The sequence below is a fragment of the Balaenoptera ricei genome, chromosome 5 (genome assembly GCF_028023285.1).
Source record: "Balaenoptera ricei isolate mBalRic1 chromosome 5, mBalRic1.hap2, whole genome shotgun sequence".
Lineage (NCBI taxonomy): Eukaryota > Metazoa > Chordata > Mammalia > Artiodactyla > Balaenopteridae > Balaenoptera > Balaenoptera ricei.
This window is the reverse complement of record NC_082643.1, coordinates 97,800,204-97,826,244: the sequence shown is the minus strand read 5'-3', so window position 1 is coordinate 97,826,244 and position 26,041 is coordinate 97,800,204. Positions and strand designations below refer to the sequence as shown.

The 26,041-nt window shown below is 33.7% G+C and overlaps 1 protein-coding gene across 8 annotated transcripts in view; it reads right to left on the bottom strand.

Annotated features, from left to right (window-relative positions):
• Positions 1–26,041, bottom strand: part of LCORL (ligand dependent nuclear receptor corepressor like) — a 179,302-nt gene that overhangs the window by 125,565 nt on the left and 27,696 nt on the right. For all 8 annotated transcript variants that reach the window (XM_059923276.1, XM_059923278.1, XM_059923273.1 and 5 more), the window contains exon 2: positions 3,474–3,539. In XM_059923276.1, the coding sequence (XP_059779259.1) occupies positions 3,474–3,539 (66 nt within the window). The remainder of the gene's footprint in view (positions 1–3,473; positions 3,540–26,041) is intronic.

Sequence of the window (26,041 nt, the reverse complement as noted above, 5' to 3'; positions counted from 1 at the left end):
ACAGCCAGAGAGCAAATATTTTAGGTTTTGGAGGATATATGGTCTCTTTCAAAACCATTCAACTCTATTGTTGAAGGACAAAAGTAGCCATAGACACTATGTCAACAAATGAGAGGGGCTGTTTCCAATAAAACTGTACTAATTGGGCATTAAATATGGACTTCATATAGTTTTAACATGCCACAAAATATTAAATCTTCTTTTGATTTTTTTCAACTATTTAAAAACATAAAAACTATTCTTAGCTCACAGGCCATTCAAAAACAGTCAGTGAGCTGGATTTGGCCAAGATGCGATCGCTTGCATACCTCTGATATAATTTCTCTTTGAAATGTGGACACAGCTAGGGAAAAGCCAATAAGGATCTATCAGCCACTTTACACCTGCCTACTGTACTCTTTTCATATTTTTGTAAATGTCCATAGTCAGGGCAAGTAAATCAGACAATCCTACAAATGAAAGAAACTGGTTCCCCAATAAGACATGAGAAAGGATTGACTAAAGCAGAAAACAAGAGTGAATTTCTGCTTAAAAGTCATGTGACAGCAGGAAAAGTAAATTCTGGGTTGGTAGAAGAGAGGCATAGAGTATGGAGAACTTTTCAGGGAGTACATAAAAATTGATGACATTCAAAGTTTCTTTGGAGACTTTACTCCAAAAAGAAATAATAGTTATGTTTTCCTCAAAAGGACAAAAAGTCCTAAGAACAGATCAAAGAAGACAGAAAGCTTTTGTTTCCAACAAATTAAAAATTAGCAACACTCAAAAGCTTACGAAACCATTCAATCTGGAGGTGACTCTGAATAGATTTCAAGAATTAAAATATAAACTTCTCAAAACACTAATACAGATGATAAAAAGCCTTAAAATTAAAAACACACTGTATGCCAAAGTTGACTTTCAAGGTAGCACTATGAAGTTTAGAGTACATTTTTCCACAGAAACAGTAGCAGATTGGCAATGCAGTCTATTTAACTTAAATGTATTATAAAATAAAAATACTATGCATTTAATTTTATAATAAAAATAATTTAGAGTAATATACAAGGATCCCTTGGCTAGCCAATTCATCTAGTTCCTGAGTTTTGGAAAGTGAGTAACAAGGGTTCAGATTTCCAATGATTTATCTAAAAACATACACTCACCTATGTGATTCCTGCATACAGATTTGTATAATGAGAAATACCTACACTTGGTAGTCCTAACATCTAAATATTAAACCATTTTAAACAATGATAACAACAAAGAAAGCACACTTATTTAAGAAGAGGATAAGAAAAAAGCTGGAGATGTCTATAATGGATAGCTTCTACATGCCTTTTCAAAGGCTCTACACTTTGATAGCTCTGTTGTAACTTTCCTTCAAAATGTATGGCTGTCTTTATCTTTGCACAGATACAGATTTATTACTACAATTAATATTATCCCTCTTAAGCCTGAAACTTTGATTAGAAACCTTATTTTAAATTCAAAAAAGCAAAGAAAAGGAGGAAGAATTTACCTAAGAAACCTGGAGAAAAGTTAGAACATCTGGGGTGAAAAAGGGCAACATCAGTATGTGCCCATGTGTGAGAAGAAGATTGAGTTCCAAAGCTTAGCTAATTTTGTAAATCCTCCCACCAAAAAAAGCACAAAAGAGGATATAAGGTACAAGATCTATCAGAATTAAAATAAATGGAATGAGGTATAAGCAACAGGGTATTAAATTAATTAATTACCACAGATCTACAATGTAATACTGTGCTGCCATTAAGAATGATGATCCAGAACTTTATATACCCAAATGATACACTAGTGAAGAAAATCAGTAGGCACAAAAAACTATATACACTGTATATACAGTATGTACTACTTTAATAAAAGAATAAATACATCCAAACATATATTTTAAATTTATATAAAAATGGTGAAGGTTATCTGTGGGTCGTGGAACTAGGAGTAATTTTTTTCTTTCTGATTTATTTGTATTTTCTAATTTCCAAAAATGAACATGTGTCACTTGTATGCTAAGGAAATACTAGTCTAAATATAAAATACAAGAATTTATTTCATTAGGACATTTTGCCCTTTATGTAATAAACTAATTTTTGAAGACATAAATATATACACACATAACTATATAAATAAATAAATGACAGTGGGGGAAGCAAGACGCTTAGAGTTACAAGTTGCAACTTGGGTTATCAGAAGGCAATTAAGTATAATGCTGACTTCTGATCTGAATGAGGACAGCAGGTTTAAAAAGAAAGGTTGAAGAAATATCAAGCACAGGTTAAATTCTTGTTTCTTTGGATTTTTCCTTTCTTCATTTACATGCTCAGAAAAATAGGTGAAACTACAATTAGTAGTGTTTATAAATATATCAGGTAAAAATATTTAATGCAGTGTTAAACTATGATAAAACGAGAAATGAGTACAATTAAGAGATAAAAGAAAAAGCTCTTAGCCATAAGAATGATAATACACTAGAATAAGGCACATTTTGGAGCCTCCATCCTAAAAGTCATGTTCTGCATGCATATCATTCATCTGACTGAACATGGGTGGTTGGCACAAATGATCTTTCATAGATACCAGCTCTATGGTTCATAACTCAATTATCCTGCTCAACATTAATTTAAAAAAAAAGAATAAGTAGAAAACTTTTGATTGCCTCAACTCAAAAGATTTATTTATACAAGATAACTTGGGTCTTTGTAGAATGGAAAGTACCAGAGGAGAATAGAAGCTAACAGAGTTATCAGCATATAAAACTGAACAGGTATGAGATTCAGAAATAATTATACCAAAATCAAAGTAGAAAATCTATACTAGCACTGCCCATTTTGTGAATGAGCTGTACTATAAAATTTCAAATGTCTACAAAAATGTTCTCTCCTAGTGCTCTACATGTCCAAGCAAGTAATAAAAAAACTAAACTATATTATAGCAGTTATAGCATAGATCAAAATCTTCCACCAGGATTTATGCTAGAGTGTTTGGAAGAGGAGGATATAAGAAATAACAAATAGCATTAAAACTCTGAACACACATGGCAGGGTATCTCAGAATGACAATCTCAGTTCCAGGCTGCCTATATCATAAGCAACAGGAGATATTTATTTAATTGAACCCTTTTAAGTCCTCTTTAAGAATAAGTCAGGGCACATAATGTTTAAAATAACAAAAATTAAATTTTACCATTAACCCAAAAACAAGCTTTGTTTTCTACTTTGATCAATGTACTAAAAGTTTTTTAAAGATTATATTATAATGTAATAATAGAAATTTTGTTTTAAATTTTGTAATTATCATTATTATATTATGTAATAGAAATAATATTTAGATCATTTTATTTACTTATTTAAAAATATTTTCTAATTAAATGAGATCACAAATTCATTTTAATACAAAATTAGTAAAGAACAACCATTTTTCATTTGTAAAATGGACAGAAGATTAAAATTTTTAAATAAAATTTAAAGAAACATTACCTTCAAATAAACTGAGGTCTCTTCGTAGCCGTGGTCCATAAAGCCCTTCTAAAATACTCTCAAAACCTGTGTTATTAAAAAGAGAAAAGTATATTAACTACTAAAAAAGCTTAATTTTACAATAATCAAAAACCATAAATTCTATATGAATCAGACAATTATAAATTTAACATACTATGAGGTGTCATTTTTTCCTTTAGATGAATTAAGTTGAACTAGGCGATATATACAACACAGCAAGAAGTCACACAATGACTACCAGGAATTACATGATTGTAAAAAAAAAATGTAAATATTCAAATGTAAATATTCACTTCTAAAACAAGTAAGCACCTTTGTCATTTAGAAATAGTCCCAGGTTAAAATAATGAGCAGATTTGTTTTGCAATGATTTGTAGAGATGAAAAGAATAATTAGAAGAGACATGTATTACAATCCTGTTTATACTGGTTACAAAAAATGTTAACTTTAAAAAAAGTAGCATCTTTAACCTCAATTTTAAAAACGAGTAAATGAGTGTCAATGGGGAGAAATTTTTGCTGTGAAAAGTATGATATGTAAAATTTAAACCTACTTGTAAAAATTAAAACACAACAATTTTGCCTTGTTTTAAGGAAAAATATTACTGAAAATCTTATTAACAAGACTCTAGTTCATGAACTCAGAGTATTCTACTTTGTGAATAAACTAATATTAAGATTTTACAATTTTCTTTTTGAAGTTTGCATCATATTCAGTATTAAGCAGGTTACTGATAAACTACAAGGCATCCTGGAAAATGACCAGGATGGCAAAATAAATGGAAAACCAAGAAAAGGAACTAATTTAGGGATGCTTAAATTATGAAGGAAAAAACCTAAAGGAAGCATGATAGACCTGAAAAATAAAAGACAGATTTTCTCAGTAATATTTCTAAACTGTAAAACAGGAGAAATACTTCTGTAGAAATGTTTCATAAATCATAAAATGCTTTTAAAAACGTTAAAAAACCTCTATACTCAAGATGCATGTTAAAATCAATGGTGTGTCAGTCGAAAAGTGACTTTTTTATTTAGTAGAACATGAAGAAATGATGCATCTTACAACTGATGATGTCTTAAATTTGACAAAGTAAGGTAGCTCTCATGGTACTTGGTAAATATGTACTTAAAAAAATCTTTGTGAAATGATTCAGTACTAGTTCCCATGAGTGGAAATTTCAGGCAGAAAAGTGAATGAACTCCCACCAGAGGATGCTTTCAAGAATGCTACAGAAAAGACTTACTATTAGATAAAGACTCAGACTGAACAAGCCCCAAATCTCTATTACCAAGATATTCTATTTTGATGTGATCAATTTACTCCAAAAATAATATTGCAAACAACTATTTTAGGATGTTATTCTGTGGTATTTTGGACAAAATGTATAGTGCCGCCCCCCCCCCCCCGCGGGTAAGCATACTGAATTTAAATAGTGTGTATTTCCTAGATTTAAGCCTGAAAAGAAAGCAAACATGGACTTACATTTTTCTTCTACTGGGCTCCTCAACTGTTCACTAGATAAGACCAAGGTCTTACATACAGCCTGTTAAGATTTATTCATATTGCATAGTGTTGGTGCTATTGTAAATGATATCTTTAGTTAAAAGTTTTGTTTCTTGTAGGCTTATAGAAACACAATTGATGTTTGTATATTGACTTTGTGATCTAACAACATTGCTAAACTCTGTAATTATAATAAGTTATCTGGAAATGCTCTACATATACAAATATATCATCTATAGATAATGGTAGTTTTGTTTTGTTCCTTTCTAATCCTTATTGCTTTCTTTTTTCTTGCTCTTGCCTTATTGGCTTAGCTAGGACCTCAATCATGATGTTGAAAATTGGTGGTGAGAGTGAGCATCCTTGACATACCCAATCTAAATGGGAACACATTCCAAGTTTCATCATTAAATATGTTTGCTGTATTCTTTAAGAGAAATACTGCTTATCACATTAAGGAAGTTCATTCTATGTCTAGCTTGCTAGGGGAGTTTTCCTGCCATGCAAAGATACTGAATTTTACCAAATCAATCAGTTTATTTATATTTGATTTACAATATTGCATTTCAGGTGTACAACACAGTAATTCAATATTTTTATAGACTATACTCCATACAAAGCTATTATAAAATATTGACTATATTTCCTGTGCTGTAGATTACAACCTTGTAGCTTATTTCATACCTAGTAGTTTGTACCTCTCAATCCCCTTCACACATTTTGCCCATCCTCCCACCCGTCTTCCCTCTGGTAACTACTAGTTTGTTCTCTGTAAGTCTGTTTCTGTTTTGTTGTATTCATTTATTTTATTTTTTAGATTTTATTTATAAGTGAAAACATACAGTACTTGTCTTTCTCTGACTTACTTCACGAAGCATAATACCTTCCAGGTCCATCCACATTGTCACAAACGGCAACATTTCTTTTTTTTTTTAAGGCTGAGTACCAAATTTATTTTGAATTTATTGAAATAACTATGTCATTTTTCTTTCTTAAATCTCTGAATATAGTGATACAGTGAATTACATTGAATATTAAACCAAACCTCTTCCATTCCTGGGAAAACCCAACATTATCATGAGACATATTGGCTGGGTTTCTTATCTTGATTAGTCCTTTCAAATTTCGGCATCTATGTTCACTAATGAGACTGGTCTGTAAATTTCCTTTGTACTTGATCAAGTTTTTACATCAATGTTATACTACCCTCATAAAATGAGTGGCAATGTCCTTTCTTTTTCTATTCTCTGGGAAAATATTAGGAAATGTAGGATGCCTTGCTTGAACATTTTAAAAGAACATGCCAGGGATGCCAAATGGAAATAAAGTCTTTCTGAAGTACCTATTACTGACCAAATTTATTTAACTGTTAAAGGATTATTCATGTATTCTATTTCTCATGTTAGTCATAGTTTTCTGGGAACTTGCCCATTTCAACTATATTTTCCAATTTATTTGCATAAAACATTTCCTTGTATGTTTTTATCTATCTAATGTCAACAATATCAGCAGTCATGTCCTTTTTGCTTTTCATTCCATACTTGAGTTATTTATGATTTCTCTTTTTTCTCAGTCGAGCCATTAAGTTTCTCTCCCTCTCTTTTTTTTTAGATTTAAAAAGAATTCTTTTTTGATTCCTTGATCTTCTCTATTGTATGTCTGTTTTCTTATCCATTAATTCCTGTCCCTGCTTTTATTTCTTCCTGCCCTCTATTTTATTCTGCTCTTATTTTTTCTTCCTGAAATGGAAGAGCTCATTAACTTTCAGCCTTTCTTCTTTTCTAATATATGCATTTAAAGTTATTGATTTCCATCTAATAAGCTGCAATCCAGTCATATTTTCTCATCATTCAGTCAAAATATTCCCTAATTTTCATTATGTCTTCTTTTTGGGTTCACAGTTTTTAGAAGTGTATTTCTTAATTTCCAAATATATATGGATAGTCTATCCTTTTAATAGACTTCTAACTTAATTACACTGTAGTAAAAGAAAATACCCAACATGATTTCAATCTTGAAATTTTCTGAGACTGTCTTTATGGTCAATACACAATTTTTGAAAATTCTCTGCATATGCTTGAAAAGAATACATACTCTAAAATTGCTGGATGCAATTTTACAGCTTTGGTTTTTCAATGTCTGTTTTTTCTATCAATTGTTGAGAAAAGTAAGCAAAATCTTCTATGAAATTGTGGCTTTGTCTATTCCTCTTTTTGACTTCTTTGAAATTTTGCTTTGTAAGTTTTTGAGGCTACATTATTAAGTGCTTATAATTTTATAACTGTTATATCATCCTGGTGAACAGAACTTCATATAATTACAAAGTGAACCTTTTTATTTCTAGCAATGATTTTTGCATTCGACTATATGGTCTTTTGTTACACACCTATAAAACACTTTTTGTTATTATTTCCATAATGTCTTTTTCAATCATTTCTTTACAACCTTTCTGTATTATTAAATAATATGGAATTTCTTTTTCTAAAATACTTCAACATTTTGTCAAAATTTAGTAATTTAAATTTAAGAGAGTTTATATTTGGGTTTAAATTCCTTATCTGTTTTTGTTCTATTTGTATCAAGCTTCTATTTTTCGCCTTTCTTGCAAACTTTGGAATTCACTGAATATTTATTGTTTAATTTTGTTTTTTCTCTATCAATATGATAATTATGCCCTCTATTTCTATTCTTTTTGAGGTTATCCCAGAAATTAGGATATAGGTCTAACATTAATCAAAATCTTTATCTATCCTTCTAGGACTTAGACCTCCTTCTTATTTATGCTATTGCTCTATATACTTCACTAAACACTATGTTGTTTTATGTTTGCACACATATTTACCACTGTCTCTGCTCTTCATTACTTATCATATCTCAGAGCATTCATCTAGGAATACTTTGCTTCTGCCTAAAGTACCTCCTTTAGTGAATATGTGTTGCTGTTAACACCCTTCCTAAGACTCTGATCAAAAGTACTTAAGTTGTTCTCATAATATACTTCATGCTGCCCTCTCTCTCTCTCTCCTATATTTTACATTTCTTTCTCTTTTCTTAACTGCATTTAATTTCTTCTACTATATATATTCCACTTCACAAATTCCCTCTATTGCACAATCAGCTGATAAACACATCCTATGATTTTTTACGTCAATTTTATAGAGATAAAATTGTCATACAATACTATGTACCCATTTTAAAAATAAAGTTCAATAAATTTTGACAAATGCATATTTTCATTTAACTAAGAACATAATCAAGCACAGAATATGTCTATCAACTCAAATAGTATCTTTGTGCCATCTGAGTAAATTTCCTGGAACAACCCAAAGCCCAAAGAAACACTAATCTATTTTCTGTCATTATAAATTATCTTTGCTATAGTTGCATATAAATGGAATCAGAGCATATATTGTTTTGTGTCTAGCTTCTTTTGCTCAGCCACCTGTTAATGAGATTTATCCATGCTGTTGCACGTATCAACAGTGCTTTTAATTTCTGAGGTGTACTCCCTTATATGGATATAGGGCAAGCTGTTTATTAAGTCTCATGTTGATGGACATTTGAGTTGTTTAAAGTCTTTGTGAATATATGTTATCATTTCTCTTGAATAAATAAAAGTGTTATTGCTGGGCTGAGTGGTAAGATTGTTCTGGTTTGTTGTTAATATTTTAAGGAATTGTACAGCAGTTCTGCAAAATGGCTGTACCCTTTTACATTCCCACCAGTAATATGTGAGAGATTCAGTTGCACCACATCCTTACCAACATATAGCACTGTCAATCTTTCTAACTTTAGCCACTGTAAGGAACATGTATGGGTATATAATAGTGGTTGTAATTTGTAATTTCTTGATGACTAATGATTTTAAGCATCCTTTCTATTGAAATGTCTATTTTGTTATGGTAACAGGGTTATGCTATGCAATTTGTATCTTACAAGTTACAGCATTTATTTGCATAAAGTTGTTCAAAAGATTTTCCTACTACCCTTTTAATGCCTATACAATCTGCAGTGATATCCCTCTTTCATTCTCAATATCAGTTTAATTATCTCCTCTACTTTTTTATTGATCTCTCTGGCCAAAGTTTTAGCAATTTTATTGATCTTTTCAAAATACCACTTGTGGTTTCAATAATTTTATTGTTCATCCTTTTCTATGGTTTTTATATCTGTCCTACCTTTATTATATTCTTCCTTATAATTATTTTTTGTTTCATTTGCACTTATTTTTCTAAGTTTTTAAGGTGAAAGCTTAGAACACTGATATGTGACCTTTGTCCTTTTCTAGTAAAAACATTTAAAGCTATAAATTTCTCCCTATTCACTACTTTAGCTCCATCTCATAAATTCTGATAAATTGTCTTTTCATTTTCATTCAGTTCAAAATGTTTGTAATTTTCCTTATGATGCCTTGTTATGCGCCCAGGTTATCAATGTGCTGTCTATTTTCCAAATATTTAGGAATTTTCCAGAAGTCTGTTACTGAATCCCAACTGAGTTCCTTGTGATCATAAAACATGCTTTGTTAGATTACAATCACTTTAAATTTATTGAGATTTGATTTACAGGTGGCACATGATATACTATGTTGGTGCATATTCCATGTACACTTGAAAAGAATGTGTATTTGCAGTTATTGGGTGGAGTGTACTATAAATGTCATTTAGGCCTAGCTGACAAAGTGTTCTTTAAGTCTTCTATATTTCTATTGGTATTCTGTCTTATCCTTCTCCTTTAAGTTCTGTCAGTTTTTGCTTCATGTATTTTGAATCTATGATATTAGGTGCATATATATTTTTTATATTGTCTCCTTTGTGAATTGATTTCATCATCATTAAAAAATGTTCCCCTTTATCCCTGTTCTAAAGTCTTATCCTTTGGCCTGAAGTGTACTGTGTCTGATGTTACATCAGACACAGCAACTTTCTTATGATTAGCATTTTTTTTATACAGTTGACCTCTGACGAACATGGGTTTGAACTGTGTGGGTTCACTCACACGTGGATTTTTTCCAATAGTTAATACTATAGTGCTACACGATCTGTGGGTGGTTAAACCCACAGATGCAGACTGCAGATATAGAGGAACCACAAATATGGAAGGCCGACTACAAGTTATAGGCAGATTTTCAACTGTGTGGAGGGACGACATCCCTAACCCGCTTGTTGTTCAAGGGTCAACTATATATCTTTTTCCATCCTTTAACTTTTAACCTATGTCTTTATATTTACATTGAGTTTCTTGTGGAAAACATACAGTTGATGTTTCAATACAGTGTAAATATCTGCTTTTTAATTGAAGTGTTTAGATGATTAATAGCTAATGTAGTTATCAATACGGTTGGGTTTATATCTGCCATCTTGTTATTTGTTTTCTATTTATTCCATCTGTTATATGTTACTTCCCCCAACTCTCACCTCCCGCAATATTCTTTTGGATTGAATAAGGATTTTTTAATACTCTATTTTATTTCCACTATTCGCTATTATTAGAGCGACCTCTTTTTAGATTTTTAGTGCTTGCTACTATTGGATTTATAATGTTCATTTTAACTTTTCAGTCTACCTTCAAATATTATAATATGACTTAATAGACAATGATAGGAGCAGTATATATCCATGCTCCATCCCCATTCTCAATGCCACGGTTATACATTTTACATCCACATCTGTTATAAATCCCACAATACATTACTTTTACTCTAAAAGGTAAATTATTTTAAAGAAATTTTTTTTTTAAATGTTGATGGATGTTTACAGATCGGGATGACTTTTTTTTTTAAATTTATTTATTTTATTTATTTATGACTGTGTTGGGTCTTCGTTTCTGTGCGAGGGCTTTCTCCAGTTGCGGCGAGCAGGGGCCACTCTTCATCGTGGTGCGCGGGCCTCTCACTATCACGGCCTCTCTTGTTGCGGAGCACAGGCTCCAGATGCGCAGGCTCAGTAATTGTGGCTCACGGGCCCAGTTGATCTGCGGCATGTGGGATCTTCCCAGACCAGGGCTCGAACCTGCGTCCCCTGCATTGGCAGGCAGATTCTCAACCACTGCGCCATCAGGGAAGCCCTAAAGAAATTTTAAACAGGAGAATGTCTCTCTTACATTTACGCACATACTTACAATCTCTGTAACCTTTTTTTCCTTTGTGTAGACCTTATGTCTAAAGAATTTCCTTCAATATTTATTGTACTAAAAGTTTGCTAGCAATGAATTCTTTCAGCTATTGTTTTTCTGGAAAAAAAAATCATTCTGTCTTCACTTAAAAAAAACATTTTGTTAGGTATAGAATTCTAGGTTGATAGCTTTTGATGCCAGCACTTTAAAGATATCCTTCCATTGTCTAACGGTTTGCAAAGTTCCTGACTGTCTGCAGTCCTTCTAATCTTCGTTCCTCTCTACGTAATGTGTCTTTTTCTCTGGCTGCTTTCAAAATTTCCTCTTTATCACTGACTTTGCGCAATTTGATTATTATGTGCTCTGGGTGGCTTTCTATGTATATATTCTACTTGGGATAAATAAGTTAAGCTACCTGGATCTGTGCAGGGTTATAGTTGTTATCAAATTTGGAAAAATCATGGCAATTATTTCTCCCAATATTTTTTGTATGGCCTCTTTTTGTTCTGGATTCCAATTCTATATTGTTAGACCACGTGATATTGTTTCACAAATCACTAATGCACAGTTTACTTTTTTCCCTAGTTCTTTTTCTACCTGTTCTGTATTTTGGGTATTTTCTGTTGCTATGTTTCAATTCACTGATCTTTTCTTCTGCAGTGCCTAGTTTGCAATAGGAAACCAGATATTTAAAATATATAATTTGAAGAGTTCTGACATATGCATATGCCCATAAAACCATTACCACAATCAAAAAAACTAACACTTGCAACACTTCCAAACGCACGCTCACTTTTTTTTAAAAATAAATTTATTTATATATATTTTTGGCTGTGTTGGGTCTTCGTTGCTGCATGCAGGCTTTCTCTAGTTGCGGTGAGTAGGGTCTACTCTTTGTTGCAGTGCGCGGGCTTCTCATTGCAGTGGCTTCTCTTGTTGCGGAGCATGGGTTCTAGGTGTGCAGGCTTCAGTAGTTGTGGCACACAGGCTCAGTAGTTGTGGCTCGCGGGCTCTAGAGCGCAGGCTCAGTAGTTGTGGTGCACGGGCTTAGTTGCTCTGCGGCATGTGGGATCTTCCTGGATCAGGGCTCGAACCCGTGTCCCCTGCATTGGCAGGTGGATTCTTAACCACTGTGCCACCAGAGAAGCCCCCTGCTCGCTTGTTTTTAATCCATCTATCCCTCTACTCAGAACCCTAGGCAAACACTATAGATTAGTTTACATTTTCTAGAATTTTACAAAAATAGAAACTTACAGTACAGACTCCATTTTTTTTTTTTTTTTGGCCTGACCCTTTTCATTCAGCAGAATGATTTTGAGTTTTATCCATACTGTCACCTGTATCATTACTTTGTTATTTTATTTTTTAGTATCTCTATCGTATGGAATTATCCAGTCAAATGTCGGTAGATATTTTCATTTTTCTTGCATATATAATTAATAGTGAAATGGCTGGGTTATATGGTAGGTTTATGTTTACCTTTTTCAAATTAATTTATTTTTTAAATTGAAGTACAGTTGATTTACAGTGTGTGTTAATTTCTGCTGTACAGCAAAGTGATTCCATTACACAGATATATACATTCTTCTTTATATTCTTTTCCATTATCGTTTATCCCAGGATATTGCCTATAGTTCCCTGTGCTATACAGTAGGACGTTGTAGTTTATCCATTCTATATGTAATCATTTGCAACTACTAACCCCAAACTCCCAGTCCATCCCTCCCCCACCACCCTCCCCCTTGGCAACCCCAAGTTGCTTAGCTTTTTAAGACATCAAAATGTTTTCTAAAGTTATTATATCATTTTATGCAAAGATCCTCAACAAAATATTAGCAAGCCAAATCCAACAACACATGAAAAAGATCATACACCACAATCAAGTGGGATTCATCCCAGGGCCACAGGGATGGTTCAACATATGCAAATCAGTCAGTGTGACAGACCACCTCAATAAGAGACAAAAGCCACATGATCATCTCAAGAGATGCAGGGAAACCATTTGATAAAATTCAACATCTATTCATGATAAAAACTCTTACCAAAGTGGATGTAGAGGGAACATATCTCAACATATTAAAAGCTATTTATGACAAACCCACAGGCAACATAATACTCAATGGCGAAAAGCTGAAAGCCTTCCCACTAAAATCTGGAACAAGACAAGGATGCCCACTCTTGTCACCACTTCTATTCAACATAGTATTGGAAGTCCTAGCCACAGCAATCAGACAAGAAAAAGAAATAAAAGGTATCCAGATTTTAAGGGGTAAATTTGTCATTATATGCAGATGACATGATACTATATATAGAAAACCCGAAAGACTCCACATAAAAATTACTAGAACTGATAAGGGAATTCAGCAAGGTAGCAGGATACAAGATTAACATACAGAAATCTGTTGCATTTCTTCACACTAATAATGAAATATCAGAAAGGGAAAGTAAAAAAAAAAATCCCTTTTAAAATCACATAAAAAAAGTAAAGTACTTAGGAATAAACCTGATCAAAGAGGTGAAACACTTATATGCTGAAAACTATAAAGTACTGATAAAGGAAACTAAAGATGATTCAAGGAAATGGAAAGATATCCCATGCTTTGGAATTAGAAGAATTAGTGTAGTTAAAACGGCCATACTACCTATCCAAAACAACCTACAGATTTAATGTGATCCCTACCAAATTATGCATGATATTTTTCACAGATCTAAAACAAATAATCCTAAAATTCATATGGAACCATAAAAGACCCAGAATTGCCAAAGCAATTCTGAGGGAAAAGAACAAAGCTTGGAGGCATAACCCTCCCAGACTTCAGACAATGCTACAAAGCTACAGTAATCAAAACAGCATGGTACTGGCACAAAACAGACATATAGGTCAATGGAACAGAATAGACAGCCCAGAAATAAAACCATACACCTGTGGTCAATTAATCTTCGACAAAGGAGGCAAGAATATACAATGGAGAAAAGACAGTCTATTCAGCAAGGGGTGTCGGGAAAGCGGGACAGCTGCATGTAAATCAATGAAGTTAGAACACTCCCTCACACCATACACAAAAATAAACCCCAAATGGTTTACAGAGTTAAATGTTAAGACATGACACCATAAACCTCCTAGAAGAGAACATAGGCAAAACATTTCTGATGTTAAGTTATAGCAGTGTTTTTCTTAGGTCATTCTCCCAAGGCAACAGAAAAATAAAAAGCAAAAATAAACAAATGGGACCTAGAAAAAAAACCTTACAAGCTTTTGCACAGCAAAGGAAACCATAAACAAAATGAAAAGACAACTTATGGAGTGGGAGAAAATATCTGCAAATGACGAGACCGACAAGGGCTTAATTTCCAAAATATAAAAACAGCTCAGGGCTTCCCTGGTGGCGCAGTGGTTAAGAATCCGCCTGCCAATGCAGGGGACATGGGTTCGAGCCCTGGTCCAGGAAGATCCCACATGCTGTGGAGCAACTAAGCCCGTGTGCCACAACTACTGAGCCTGCGCTCTGGAGCCTGCGAGCCACAACTACTGAGCCTGTGTGCCACAACTACTGAAACCCATGCGCCTAGAGCCCGTGCTCCACAACAAGGGAAGCCACTGCAATGAGAAGCCCATGCACCTCAACGAAGAGTAGCCCCCACTCGCTGCAACTAGAGAAAGCTCACGCGCAGCAACGAAGACCCAATACAACCATAAATAAATAAATAAATAAATAAATAAATAAATAAATAGACTCAACTCAAGGGCTACTTAAAAAAAAAAAACAAAAAACAAACAAAAAAATAGCTCATACAACTCAATTACAAAAAAACAAACAACCCAATCAAAAACTGGGCAGAACTAAATAGACATTTCTCCAATGAAGACATGCAGATGGCCAACAGGCATATGAAAAGATGCTCAATATCACTAATTATTAGAGAACTGCAAATCAAAACTACCCTGAGGTATCACCTCATACCAGTCAGAATGGCCATTACCAAAAAGTCTACAAATAAATGCTGGAGAGAGTGTGAAGAAAAGGAAACCTTCCTACACTGTTGGTGGGAATGTAAGTTGGTACAACCACTACGGAAAACAGTATGGAGGTTCCTTAAAAAACTAAACATAGAGCTACCATATGATCAGCAATCCCACTCCTGGGCATATATCCAGAAAAGATGAAAACTCTAATTCGAAAAGATACATGCACCACTATGTTTATTGCAGCACTATTCACAATAGCCAAGACATGGAAGCAACCTAAGTATCCATTAACAGATGAATGGATAAAGAAGATGCATATATATGCAGTGGAATGTCACTCAGCCATAAAAGGAATGAAATATTGCCATTTGCAGCACATGGATGGATCTAGAGTTTATCATACTAAGTCAACTAAGTCATACAAGAGAAAGACAAATAGGAATCCTATGATATCACTCATATATAGAACCTAAAAAATAATACAAATGAACTATTTACAAAACAGATTCACAAACATAGGAAACAAATTTATGGTTACCAAAGGGGAAAGGGGGGAGGGATAAATTAGGAGTTTGGGATTAGCAAATACAAACTACTATATATTAAATAGATAAACAACAAGGTCCTACTGTATAGCACAGGGAACTATGTTCAATATCTTGTAATAAACTATAATGGAAAAGAATATGAAAAACAACATATATGTATAACTAAATCATTTTGCTATACACCAGAAACTAATAGAATGTTGTAAATTAACTATACTTCAATTCAAAAAAAGTTATTGTATCATTTTACATTCTCACCAGCCATGTACAAATGTTACATTATGGCTTCTCAACCCCAACATCACTTGGTATGGTCAACTGTGTGTTTTTCTTTTGTTTATTTTTTTTCTTTTCAACCATTCAAATGACTTAAAACCTTCCTAATGTCATGATATCTCATTGTGATTTTTATTTGCATTTCTCTAATGATTAGTGATGTTGATCATCTTTTCACATGCTTACTGCCATTCACATGTCTCTATTAAAATATTTTGCAAAATTTTTAATTGGGTTGTTTGACCTCTTATCATTGAGTGGTAAGAGCATTTTTGTTTGTTTTTAAATATATTCTGGATACTATCCTTTTGTCTGATATATATGTTGTCGCTGTTTCCTCCCAGCTTATAGCCTTCCTTTCTGTTTTCTTAATGGTGTCTTCCAAGGAATAAAAGTTAATTTTGATGAAGATCAATTCATCCATTTTTTTCCTTTACGGTTGTTGTTTTTGTGCTCTAAGAAACTTTCTCTACACCAAGGCTGCAAAGCTTTTCTCTGAAAACTTACAGAAATTTAAGTTTTACATTTAGGGCTATGGTCCATTTTGATTATTTTTTGTGAATGGTGTGATAGAGCTGATGTTCTTTTTTTCTGTATTGACATCTATTTGACCCAGCACCATTTGTTGAACCATTTCTTTCCTTTTTACATTCTCCATTTTCCTCTTCATTATGTTCATGCTCTCCTTTTAATCCTTGAGTATACTTAGGAAATTTTAATAGTTTTCACATCCTTATCTGCTAATTCTATTATCTGTTAATTCTGGTTCTAATTCTATTGACTGATATTTTTCCTGACTACGAGCTAAATTTTCCTGCTTTTCTGCATGTCAAGTAATTTTATTCAGATGCCAGACATTTATGAATTTTTATATTGTGAGTCCTTTTTTTTTTCCCCTTGAAGAGTGTCACATTTGATTCATTCAGGAAGTTAACTTACTTGAAGATCATTTTGAGGCTTTGAAAAAGGCTTTAAGGAAAGAAGCAGAAAAGCCTTTCCACTACTACCTTTAGTTTTCTTGGATCTCCACTGAATACCTCTTGTATTCCATGACAGTACTTATTCTGGTTGGTGGGAACCTAAATGGTTCCCAGCCCTGTGTAAGTTCTGAAAATTATTCAAATTATAGCTCATTGGCACTTGTCCTTTCCTAAAGGTGTTATTTATCAGGCCTTGTAGAATGTCATCCTACATATGCATGAAGTGGTTTTCAGCCAAAGATTCAAGGGTACCCTATGCTGGTTTCTTGAGCTCTTTCTCCATGTAGCTCTCTCCTTTCCAGTATTATGCTCCACAAGTTCCAGCCATTCACATACACCACCCTAAAGGTTGACCTTTGTCTTCTCCAGTCAGCGAGACCACTTTTTGGTGGTATGCTACAGTCTGGAAACTACCTCTAGGCAAAAAGCTGGAGCGATCATTAGTTTCCTTTTCCTCAGGGACCACAGTCCTGTGCTGCCTGTTTTCCAATGTCTGAAACAAATTTCTTTTAAATACACAGTCCAGTTTCCTAGCTGTCTATAGTGGAGGATAAGTCCAAACCCTCTTACTTCCTCATGGTCAGAGGTGGAAGTTCATTCTCTGACTTGTTGATTTCAGTAATTTTAGTTAAACAAGTTTTATAATGTTCTTTTTCAAATATTTAACATCTTATTTACAGTTCCCCATTTCTTGCAGATATTTAGGTCATTTCTTTAAATATGGTAAGCACAATGATTTTAAAAATTAGTATCTGATCATATAGTGTGTGTGTGTATATATATACATATATATATATATGTATATATATATATAAAATCTTATATGGGTTGGTTCTGCTGTCTGATGGGTCTTGCTCATCTTGCCTTGTTTCTTTGTGCACTTAATTCAGTACTTACTGGCTTTTACCATCAAAAGATTAAAAATTCCCTAAGGCCTAGGATGGATGTGCCCTCCTCCAGAGATGCTTATCATTTGTTTCCAGAAAGCATCTAAGGGCACCGTCAGCTAGAAACCACCTTGTGGTAAACAGAATAATGAATGGCTCCACAGAGATATCCATGTTCCAATACCCAGTACCCATGAATAAATTATGTTACATGGCAGGGAGGAATTAAGATTGCAAATGTTATTAAGGCTCCTAATCGCTCACCTTAAAATGAGATTAACATGGTGGACACAGTATAATCACAAGGATCTTTAAACTGGGAGGAAGGAGGCAGAACAATCAGAATGAAAGACGGCATTATGAGAATGACTCAACTAACCACTGCTGGCTTCGAAGATGGAAGGGGACCACAAGGCATGGAATGCTAGCAACCTTTAAAAGTTAGAAAATGCAACAAAATGGATTCTGCCCCTAGAGCCTTCACAAAGAAACACAGCCCTGCCAACAACATGATTTTAGCCCACTGAAGCCCATCTCAGGCTTCTGACCTCCAGAACTGTAAGATAAATTAATGTTGTCTTAAACCACAGAATCTGTGTTAATGTATTACAACAGCAACAGAAAACTAATATACACTTGTCTTAGTCCATTCAGGCTGCTGTAACAAAATACCAGAGACTGGGTGGCTTATAAACAGCAAACATTTATTCCTCACAGTCCTGGAGGCTGAAAGTCCAAGAGCAGTGTGCCAGCACAGTCAGATTCTGGTAAAGGCTCTCTTCCAGGTTACAGAATACCAACTTCTCCCTGTGTTCTCACACAGTGGAAGGGGCAAGCTAGCTCTCTGGGGCCTCTTTTATAAGGGCAGTAATCCCAATCATGAGGGCTCCACCCTTAGGACCTAATCACTTCCTGAAGGTCCCACCTCCTAATACCATCACTTTGGCCCTTAGGTTTTCCACCTAGGAATTCTGGAGAGACACAAACATTCAGACCACAGCAACACTTCAACCAATTTCATGGCCTGAAGTTCCTTGATTGACTCAGGGTACAGATGTGCTAGAAGGCCAGTCTGTGGCAAGTTCAATCTCAGATATTTTCCTTCTTTTACGTTTTCCTTTTCCTGCTTTGATCATCAGGCAACCTCCTGGGTCCGCAGGGAAAAAAGATGATATAGGTCTGGCTGCATTTACCCTGAAGGCAAGGTCCTCTGAAGTCCCAGCTTAATCTGGATAGGAATATAAGGATATCTACCTTGAACAAGTTACAGGACTTGAATTCTGATCCTCTTGCCTAGTCAGCCAGGAAAGAACAAATAAAACAAATGACTTCACACTTAAGCAGTTTTTTACCTCTTATTTTCTTCTTACTTCTAACATTAGCCTGTGTATTCCCAACTATCTTTTCAGCGCTTAAAAAAAATTTTTTTAACCTAGCCTTTTCCATTGTTTTCAGCAGAAGGATTGGTCTAGATAACTTAGATCACCCTTACCAAAATCCAAAATTCCTAGTTCATTCTGTTTGACTATAGAGTTCATTTATATAAGTACATGCAGTTTATCCATTTCTCTGTTGAGAACTGTGTGACTTTTCACTTTTTTTGTTATTACAAACAGAGCTGCATTAAAAATCTTCATAAGTGTGTGATCCTGTCCAAGTGTTAGAGTTTTTTTGGGTAGAAATCTATAAGTGGAAGAATTACTTGGCTCTCAAGTATGAACATTTTCAACTTTACTAGATATTGCATTATATGGTTGAAATCATCTTACAGTTCTAACAGTAATGTTTAAGAGTTCCTGTTTCCCACAAATACTCACCAAAACTTGGTATTACCAGGCTTTATATTTGTCACACATATGAAAATAAAATCACTTATTTTAATTTGCAGTTCCCTAATTATTACTAAAATTTAGCGTATTTTGAAATGTTGTATTTTCATATTGCCCTTTTGCCACTTCTCAACTGAACCACTGGCTTTTTAAAAATTCAGTCAGTCTTAGTATTCTGGGTAATAATTAGCAATTTCATGAACTGTACCCTCCCCCACCCCCCCAGTTATGGCTTGATTTTTCGTTTTGTTCTCTTATAACAGAAGTTCTGCAGGGGGCTTTTTGAGGTATAGCTGATTTTAATATTTTTTTCAGAGGTTTTTTTTTGGGAGGGGTTGTTTTGCTGTAATGTAGCATAAACAAACTTTTTTTTGTATCTTGTGTTATGGTTTGTACATTTTTTCTTGTATAAGAAAAATTTTTTAAAGTCATAGGTAATTATTCTATGTGTATGTATAAAATTTTGAAGTTTTGTTTTACAAATGTAGTTCTTTAATCCATCAGAATTCATGTTTATGAAGAGTCTAATATAGAAATCTAATTTTATCCCAAGCGCCATTCCATCTCAATTGATTAGTAAGGCTATCTTTGTGTCCTAAGAAATCCCAAAATGTAAGTCTGGATATTTTTATTAATACTTTATTGAGATATAATTTCCTACCATAAAATTCACTCATTGTAAGTATACAATTCACTGATTTTAATATATATACAGAGATGCACAATCATCACCACAATCTAATTTTAGACCATTCCATCACCTCCAAAAGAAACCTTCTGCCCATCTAGTCTCCTCATTCCTACAACCAACCCCAGGTATTGATTAATCCACCTTCTGTCTCTATAAATTTGCCTTTTCTGGATATTTCAAATAAATAAAATCATGTAATATGTGCACTTTTCTGTCTGGCTTCTTTCACTGAGTATAATGTCCGATGTTCATCTATGTTGTAGCACATATTAGTACTTCACCACATTTGTATATCCATTTGACAGCTGATAGAACTTTGGGTTGTTTCTACTTTTTGTCTTATTGTCAATAATGCTGCTATGGGCATTTGTGGACATATATTTTCATTTCTATTGGGTAAGTACACATAGAAATGAAATCTTTGGGTCATATAGTATTTTTATGTTTAACATTTTAAGAAACTGCCAAACTGTCTTCCAAAGTAGCTAGACCACTTTATATTCCCACCAGCAATTTCTCCACAGTCTTACCAACACTTATCTTTTCAATTATAACCATTTTAGTGAGTATGAAGTGATATCTCATTTTCCTAGTGATTAATGATATTGAACATCTTATTATGTGCTATTGGTAATTCACATATGTTCTTCAGTGAAATGTCTATTCAAATCCTTTGCTTATTTTTTAGTTGGGGTCATCTGTCTTCTCATTATTGAGCTATAAAAGTGCATATGGATATAGTTCCCTTATCAGATATATGATCTATCTGCAAATATTTTCTACAAGTCTGTGCGTTGTTTTTTCACATTCTTGATGATGTCTTTTGAAGCACAAAGGTTTGTAACTTTAAGCCCAACTTATCAACCTTTTTTTGTGGATCTGTTTTTAGGCTCTCCATTGATCTGTTTGTCTACTCCTAAGTGAATACCACAATGTGTTAAAGATTACTATTTTATAATTTGAAAAAATATTCTTAATACCACTCAATGATTTTCTTAACAAAGGTCAAACATATCATTTATTGGAGTTATTCTTGCTTATAGTTCTTATGGCCAACTAAAAATGTTAACTTCTAAAAAAAAACTTGTTTCTTTTTGGTATACATGGATGTGGCCAATTTATATCCAGTAAACTTTCTAAACTCTTCTAGCAGTTTTAATAACATATCTATAGATTCTCTTACATTTTTATACACAAACACCTGTGGAAAACCACAACTGTAATTTCTCTTTCAAATCACTGTGCTTCCCCCCTACCTCCTTAATTTAATTGTTTTGGCTAAGGTCTCCAGTTAATGTTGAACAGAACTGGTAATACCCTAAAATACATACACAAGAAATAGGTGAGAATTACAGCACACTTCATATCCAAAACTATGCAACCTAGAAAACAACGGAATGACATCTTTAAAGTGCTGAAAGAAACTATCAACCCAGAATTCTATACTCAACAAAAACACCTTTCAAAAATGAAGGTGAAATAAAGACATTTCAGACAGACAAAAACTGAAAGACTAATTATCAGAAGATCTGTACTACAAGAAATGTGAAAGGAAATTCTTCAGGTAGAAGAAAATGTTACCACCCAAACGTTTGGATTTACAGAAAGAAGTTAAGATTCCCCCAAAATGGTTAAGATGAAAGGAAATATAAAAGAAAATTTCCCATTTTGGGGGATCTAATGAAACTTGAAAGCTTTTGCACAGCTAACCACAAACAAAATGAAAAGACAACCTACAGAGTGGGAGAAAATATTTGCAAATGATGTGACCGACAAGGGCTTTATTTCCAAAATATAAAAACAACTCATACAACTTAATAACAAAACTACAAACAAGCCAATCAAAAAATGGGCAGAAGACCTAAATAGACAATTCTCCAAAGAAGACATACAAATGGCCAACACAACCTGGAAAGCTATGCATGCTGCATCTTGACAGGTACTTTAGCACCCTCAGAAGTCAATTTTTCTAGGCTGATTCAGTGAGGTTCATAAATATATTGTTTTGTTTTTGCTTATAGTTCCAAGTCAACTGATATTCCTGATTAGTGATGAGATAGAGCAATGCTGAGCTAAAAAGAATTTTGCTAGGAAACAGATCTAGTAAAGGCACTAATATTTCCATAACCCAAACTCCAACAAACAAAAAAAAAACCCAAAAAAAACAAGGAAAACAGTATGGAGGATCCTTAAAAAACTAAAAATAGAACTACCATATGATCCAGCAATCCCACTCCTGGGTATGTACCCAGAAAAGATGAAAACTCTAATTTGAAAAGATACATGCACCTCAATGTTCATAGCAGCACTATTTACAACAGCCAAAGTGTCCATCAACAGATGAAAGGATAAAGAAGATGTGGTATACATACACATACACACACACACACACACACACACACACACACACACAGAGGCATATTACTCAGCAATAAAAAAGAATGAAACACTGCCATTTGCAGCACATGGATGGACCTAGAGACTATCATAAATAAGTCAGACAGAGAAAGACAAATACCACATGGTATCACTCATGTGGAATCTAAAAAATAATACAAATGAATTTATTTACAAAACAGAAACAGACTCAAAGACATAGAAAACAAACTTATGGTAAGGGGGAAGAGGGAAGGATAAATTAGAAGTATGGGATTAACAGATACACACTACTATATATAAAATAAACAACAAGGATTTACTGTATCGGAAAGGGAACTATATTCAACATCTTGTAATAATCTATAATGGAAAATAATCTGAATATATACTTACATATACATATATATATACATACATATATCTGAATTACTTTGCTGTACACTTGAAACTAACACAATATTGTAAATCTACTATACTTCAATTACAAAAAAAAAAAGAGAGACATTTTCCCAGTTTTAACTGTTCTAAAAGATAACTGACTAAAGTAAAAGTAGTAGCAATACTGGTTAATAGCATATGTAAACTTTTTGCAAATAGTATATTTAATGAAGAATTTATATCTAGAAAATCAAGAAAACAAACCACTCAAAAAAAAAAAAAAAGGGCGGGGGTAACAGATTCGAACAGACACATCAGAGAAGAGAAGACAAATGGATGGCAAATTAGCATATGAAAAGGTACTCCACATCATTTATCATTGATATGCAAATTAAAATCCCAACAAAAAATCACTACACACCTATTAGAATGGCTAAAAAGAAACTGCTAATACCACATGCTTGTAAGGATGCACAACAACTGGATTTCTCGTAAATTATAGAAAGGAATGCCAAATGGCACAACAACTTTGGAAAACAATTTGATAATTGTATAACAAGCTATACACACATCACCACGTGATCCAACAATCCCACTCCTAGATATTTAACCAAGAGAATGAAAACTACATTTATACAAATACCTGTACACAAGTGTTTGTAGAGTTTCATTCACAATTACCCAATGTCCTTCAACTGTTGAATGCATAAACAATGATACAAGAGACTACTATGCAGCAAAAGGAATAACCTATTGATACATGCAACAACATGGATATATCTGAAATGCATACTGTTAAGTGAAGGAAGCCAGACTCAAAAGTACATACTGTATGATTCCATTCATATAACACTATAGGGTCAAAATCAGATTAATGGTTGTTAGTGCTTGGGTATGGGTAAGGAGATGACTACCAAAGAGTAAAAAAGAACTTTTGGGGATGGTGAAACTGTTCCATATCTTGAATGCTGAGGAGTTGGTTATCCAACTGTTAGTGTGTGAGAACTCACAGAACTATACTTTGTAAATTATACCTTAATAAACCTCAACAGTGGGACTTCCCTGGCAGTCCAGTGGTTAGGACTCTGCACTTCCACTGAAAGGGGCACGGGTTTGATCCCTGGTCACGGTATTAAGATCCCGTAAGCCATGTGGCGCAGCCCAAAAAAAACCTTGCCAAAAATTTTAAATACGGCATAACAGATGATTTTTGAAGCAGAGAAAAGTGAAAGTCATTATTGAGAACTACATGAACTGTGAAGTTTAGGCAACTTGATAGGTTATCCTTACAAAAAATAAAGTCAACATAAATGATGTCAGGGTTGAGAGTAAAGATGGAAGAATGAAAATTAGATGGCACAGTCATCAATGAGTGTGGAAAGGTAACTTAGCTTTCTGCACGCTCATGGCATACTAAAAATCCCATGATCTTCAAAAATAAAGACCCTTTTGAACCAAAGTAGAACAATGATTTGAAAGCAAAAGTATGATACAAGTACACATAGAAAAACTATTTTCAAAACAAGCTTTTGAGACTAAAAGGATGAGAAGGCAAATATAAGGACGATGTGATATGTTCATATGAATGAGATTTTATAGGAGAGCTCATCAGATGATCCTAATCCCTTCCCTGATAGGTGAAATCAACATCTATATGTATAGTCAATCCTATGTTCTGGTCAGGTGTTCTTAACCTGTCTCAACTCTATTCCTCAAACACTCTATTCATTCCTTTTTTTTTCCTCTGTAGGCCTCTACTTGTTCTTCTCCATTCCTCCTTTTGTCTACTAAAGCCCAGGTCTTCTAAGAAAGCATCTCTAATTAAACCATTCTTCATTAGTATCTGTTTGTCTTTAAATGCCTGTTGTACTTATTTGTGCCACACAATTTAAATATCTAAGCTATATCAATGACGCCTTTCCAAACCCAAATGTAACTAAACTCAACTGAATTCAGGAAACTGGGGTTCTGACAGTTATACCTTTTAAATTTGAATATCTGAATCCAGAAATATCTTGAGAAATCTACTGTTCCATAAGCCATAAAGAGGCATTCTAATATTTGGCATCTAAACCTATCCTATGATAGCCTCACATTTCTAGATAGATTAACAAAACCCAAAGCAAACAGAAACCAAAACAAAAAACCCAGCTCTCTTTAGAAGACGCATCCAGATCTTTGGTTTGGAAAATACAGTCACCAAATCTACTACAAATAAGCAAGAAGAAGAACGGGTCTTTTGTCCCTTTCCTAGAAAAGACAAACCCTGGGCAAAAATTTGAAGTTTTCTCCCCCCTCACCCAAAAAGTCACATTTTCCTTTCTTAAGTTCTCTTTGGCTCACTAATACCATTTCTGTAGGTCTAAAATTATGCTGAAATTAATCTTTCCTCATCTTGGTCAAAGAGAGATATATCTAAACTAATGATTACAGAAGTGAAATATACCAAGTGATGGTGAGATATGGGGAGTAGTGGGTAACTAAAGTAGAGCAGCAGTAAAACTTGCTGATGATAAGCAACAATATTATAAACTTGAGTGAGGGTAGGTACCCATACTGATGCTTTCTGCATTCCCCACTCTGCTTATCATAATGCTATTAAAGTTGACCTGATACTTACAAATTTAATACTGTATTTTTGTAATGAAAATACATCTGCTACAATGCTTTTCTATTCGTAAATTTACCTTCAGACAAATTCTTGAGTTGCTAGATTCAATTCTGTGTTTTAAAATCTAATTAGATGTATGTAATTATCATTCAAGTAGCAAATCTGAAAACTGTGACCTATGTAACATACAAACTATTTTTTCCTAAGGTCACAATTATTTAATGAAGTGCTTCTTCAGTAAGTACTCAGATGATAAATCTATTTAAGTGTATCTTTACTTCCATGGTGGCAAATCCATGCACCACACTCAGTATAAAACTATAATTTATACAAAATTTCAATACTTTGTATCTGCTGGAATTCTGCTTTCAAACACTGACTCCT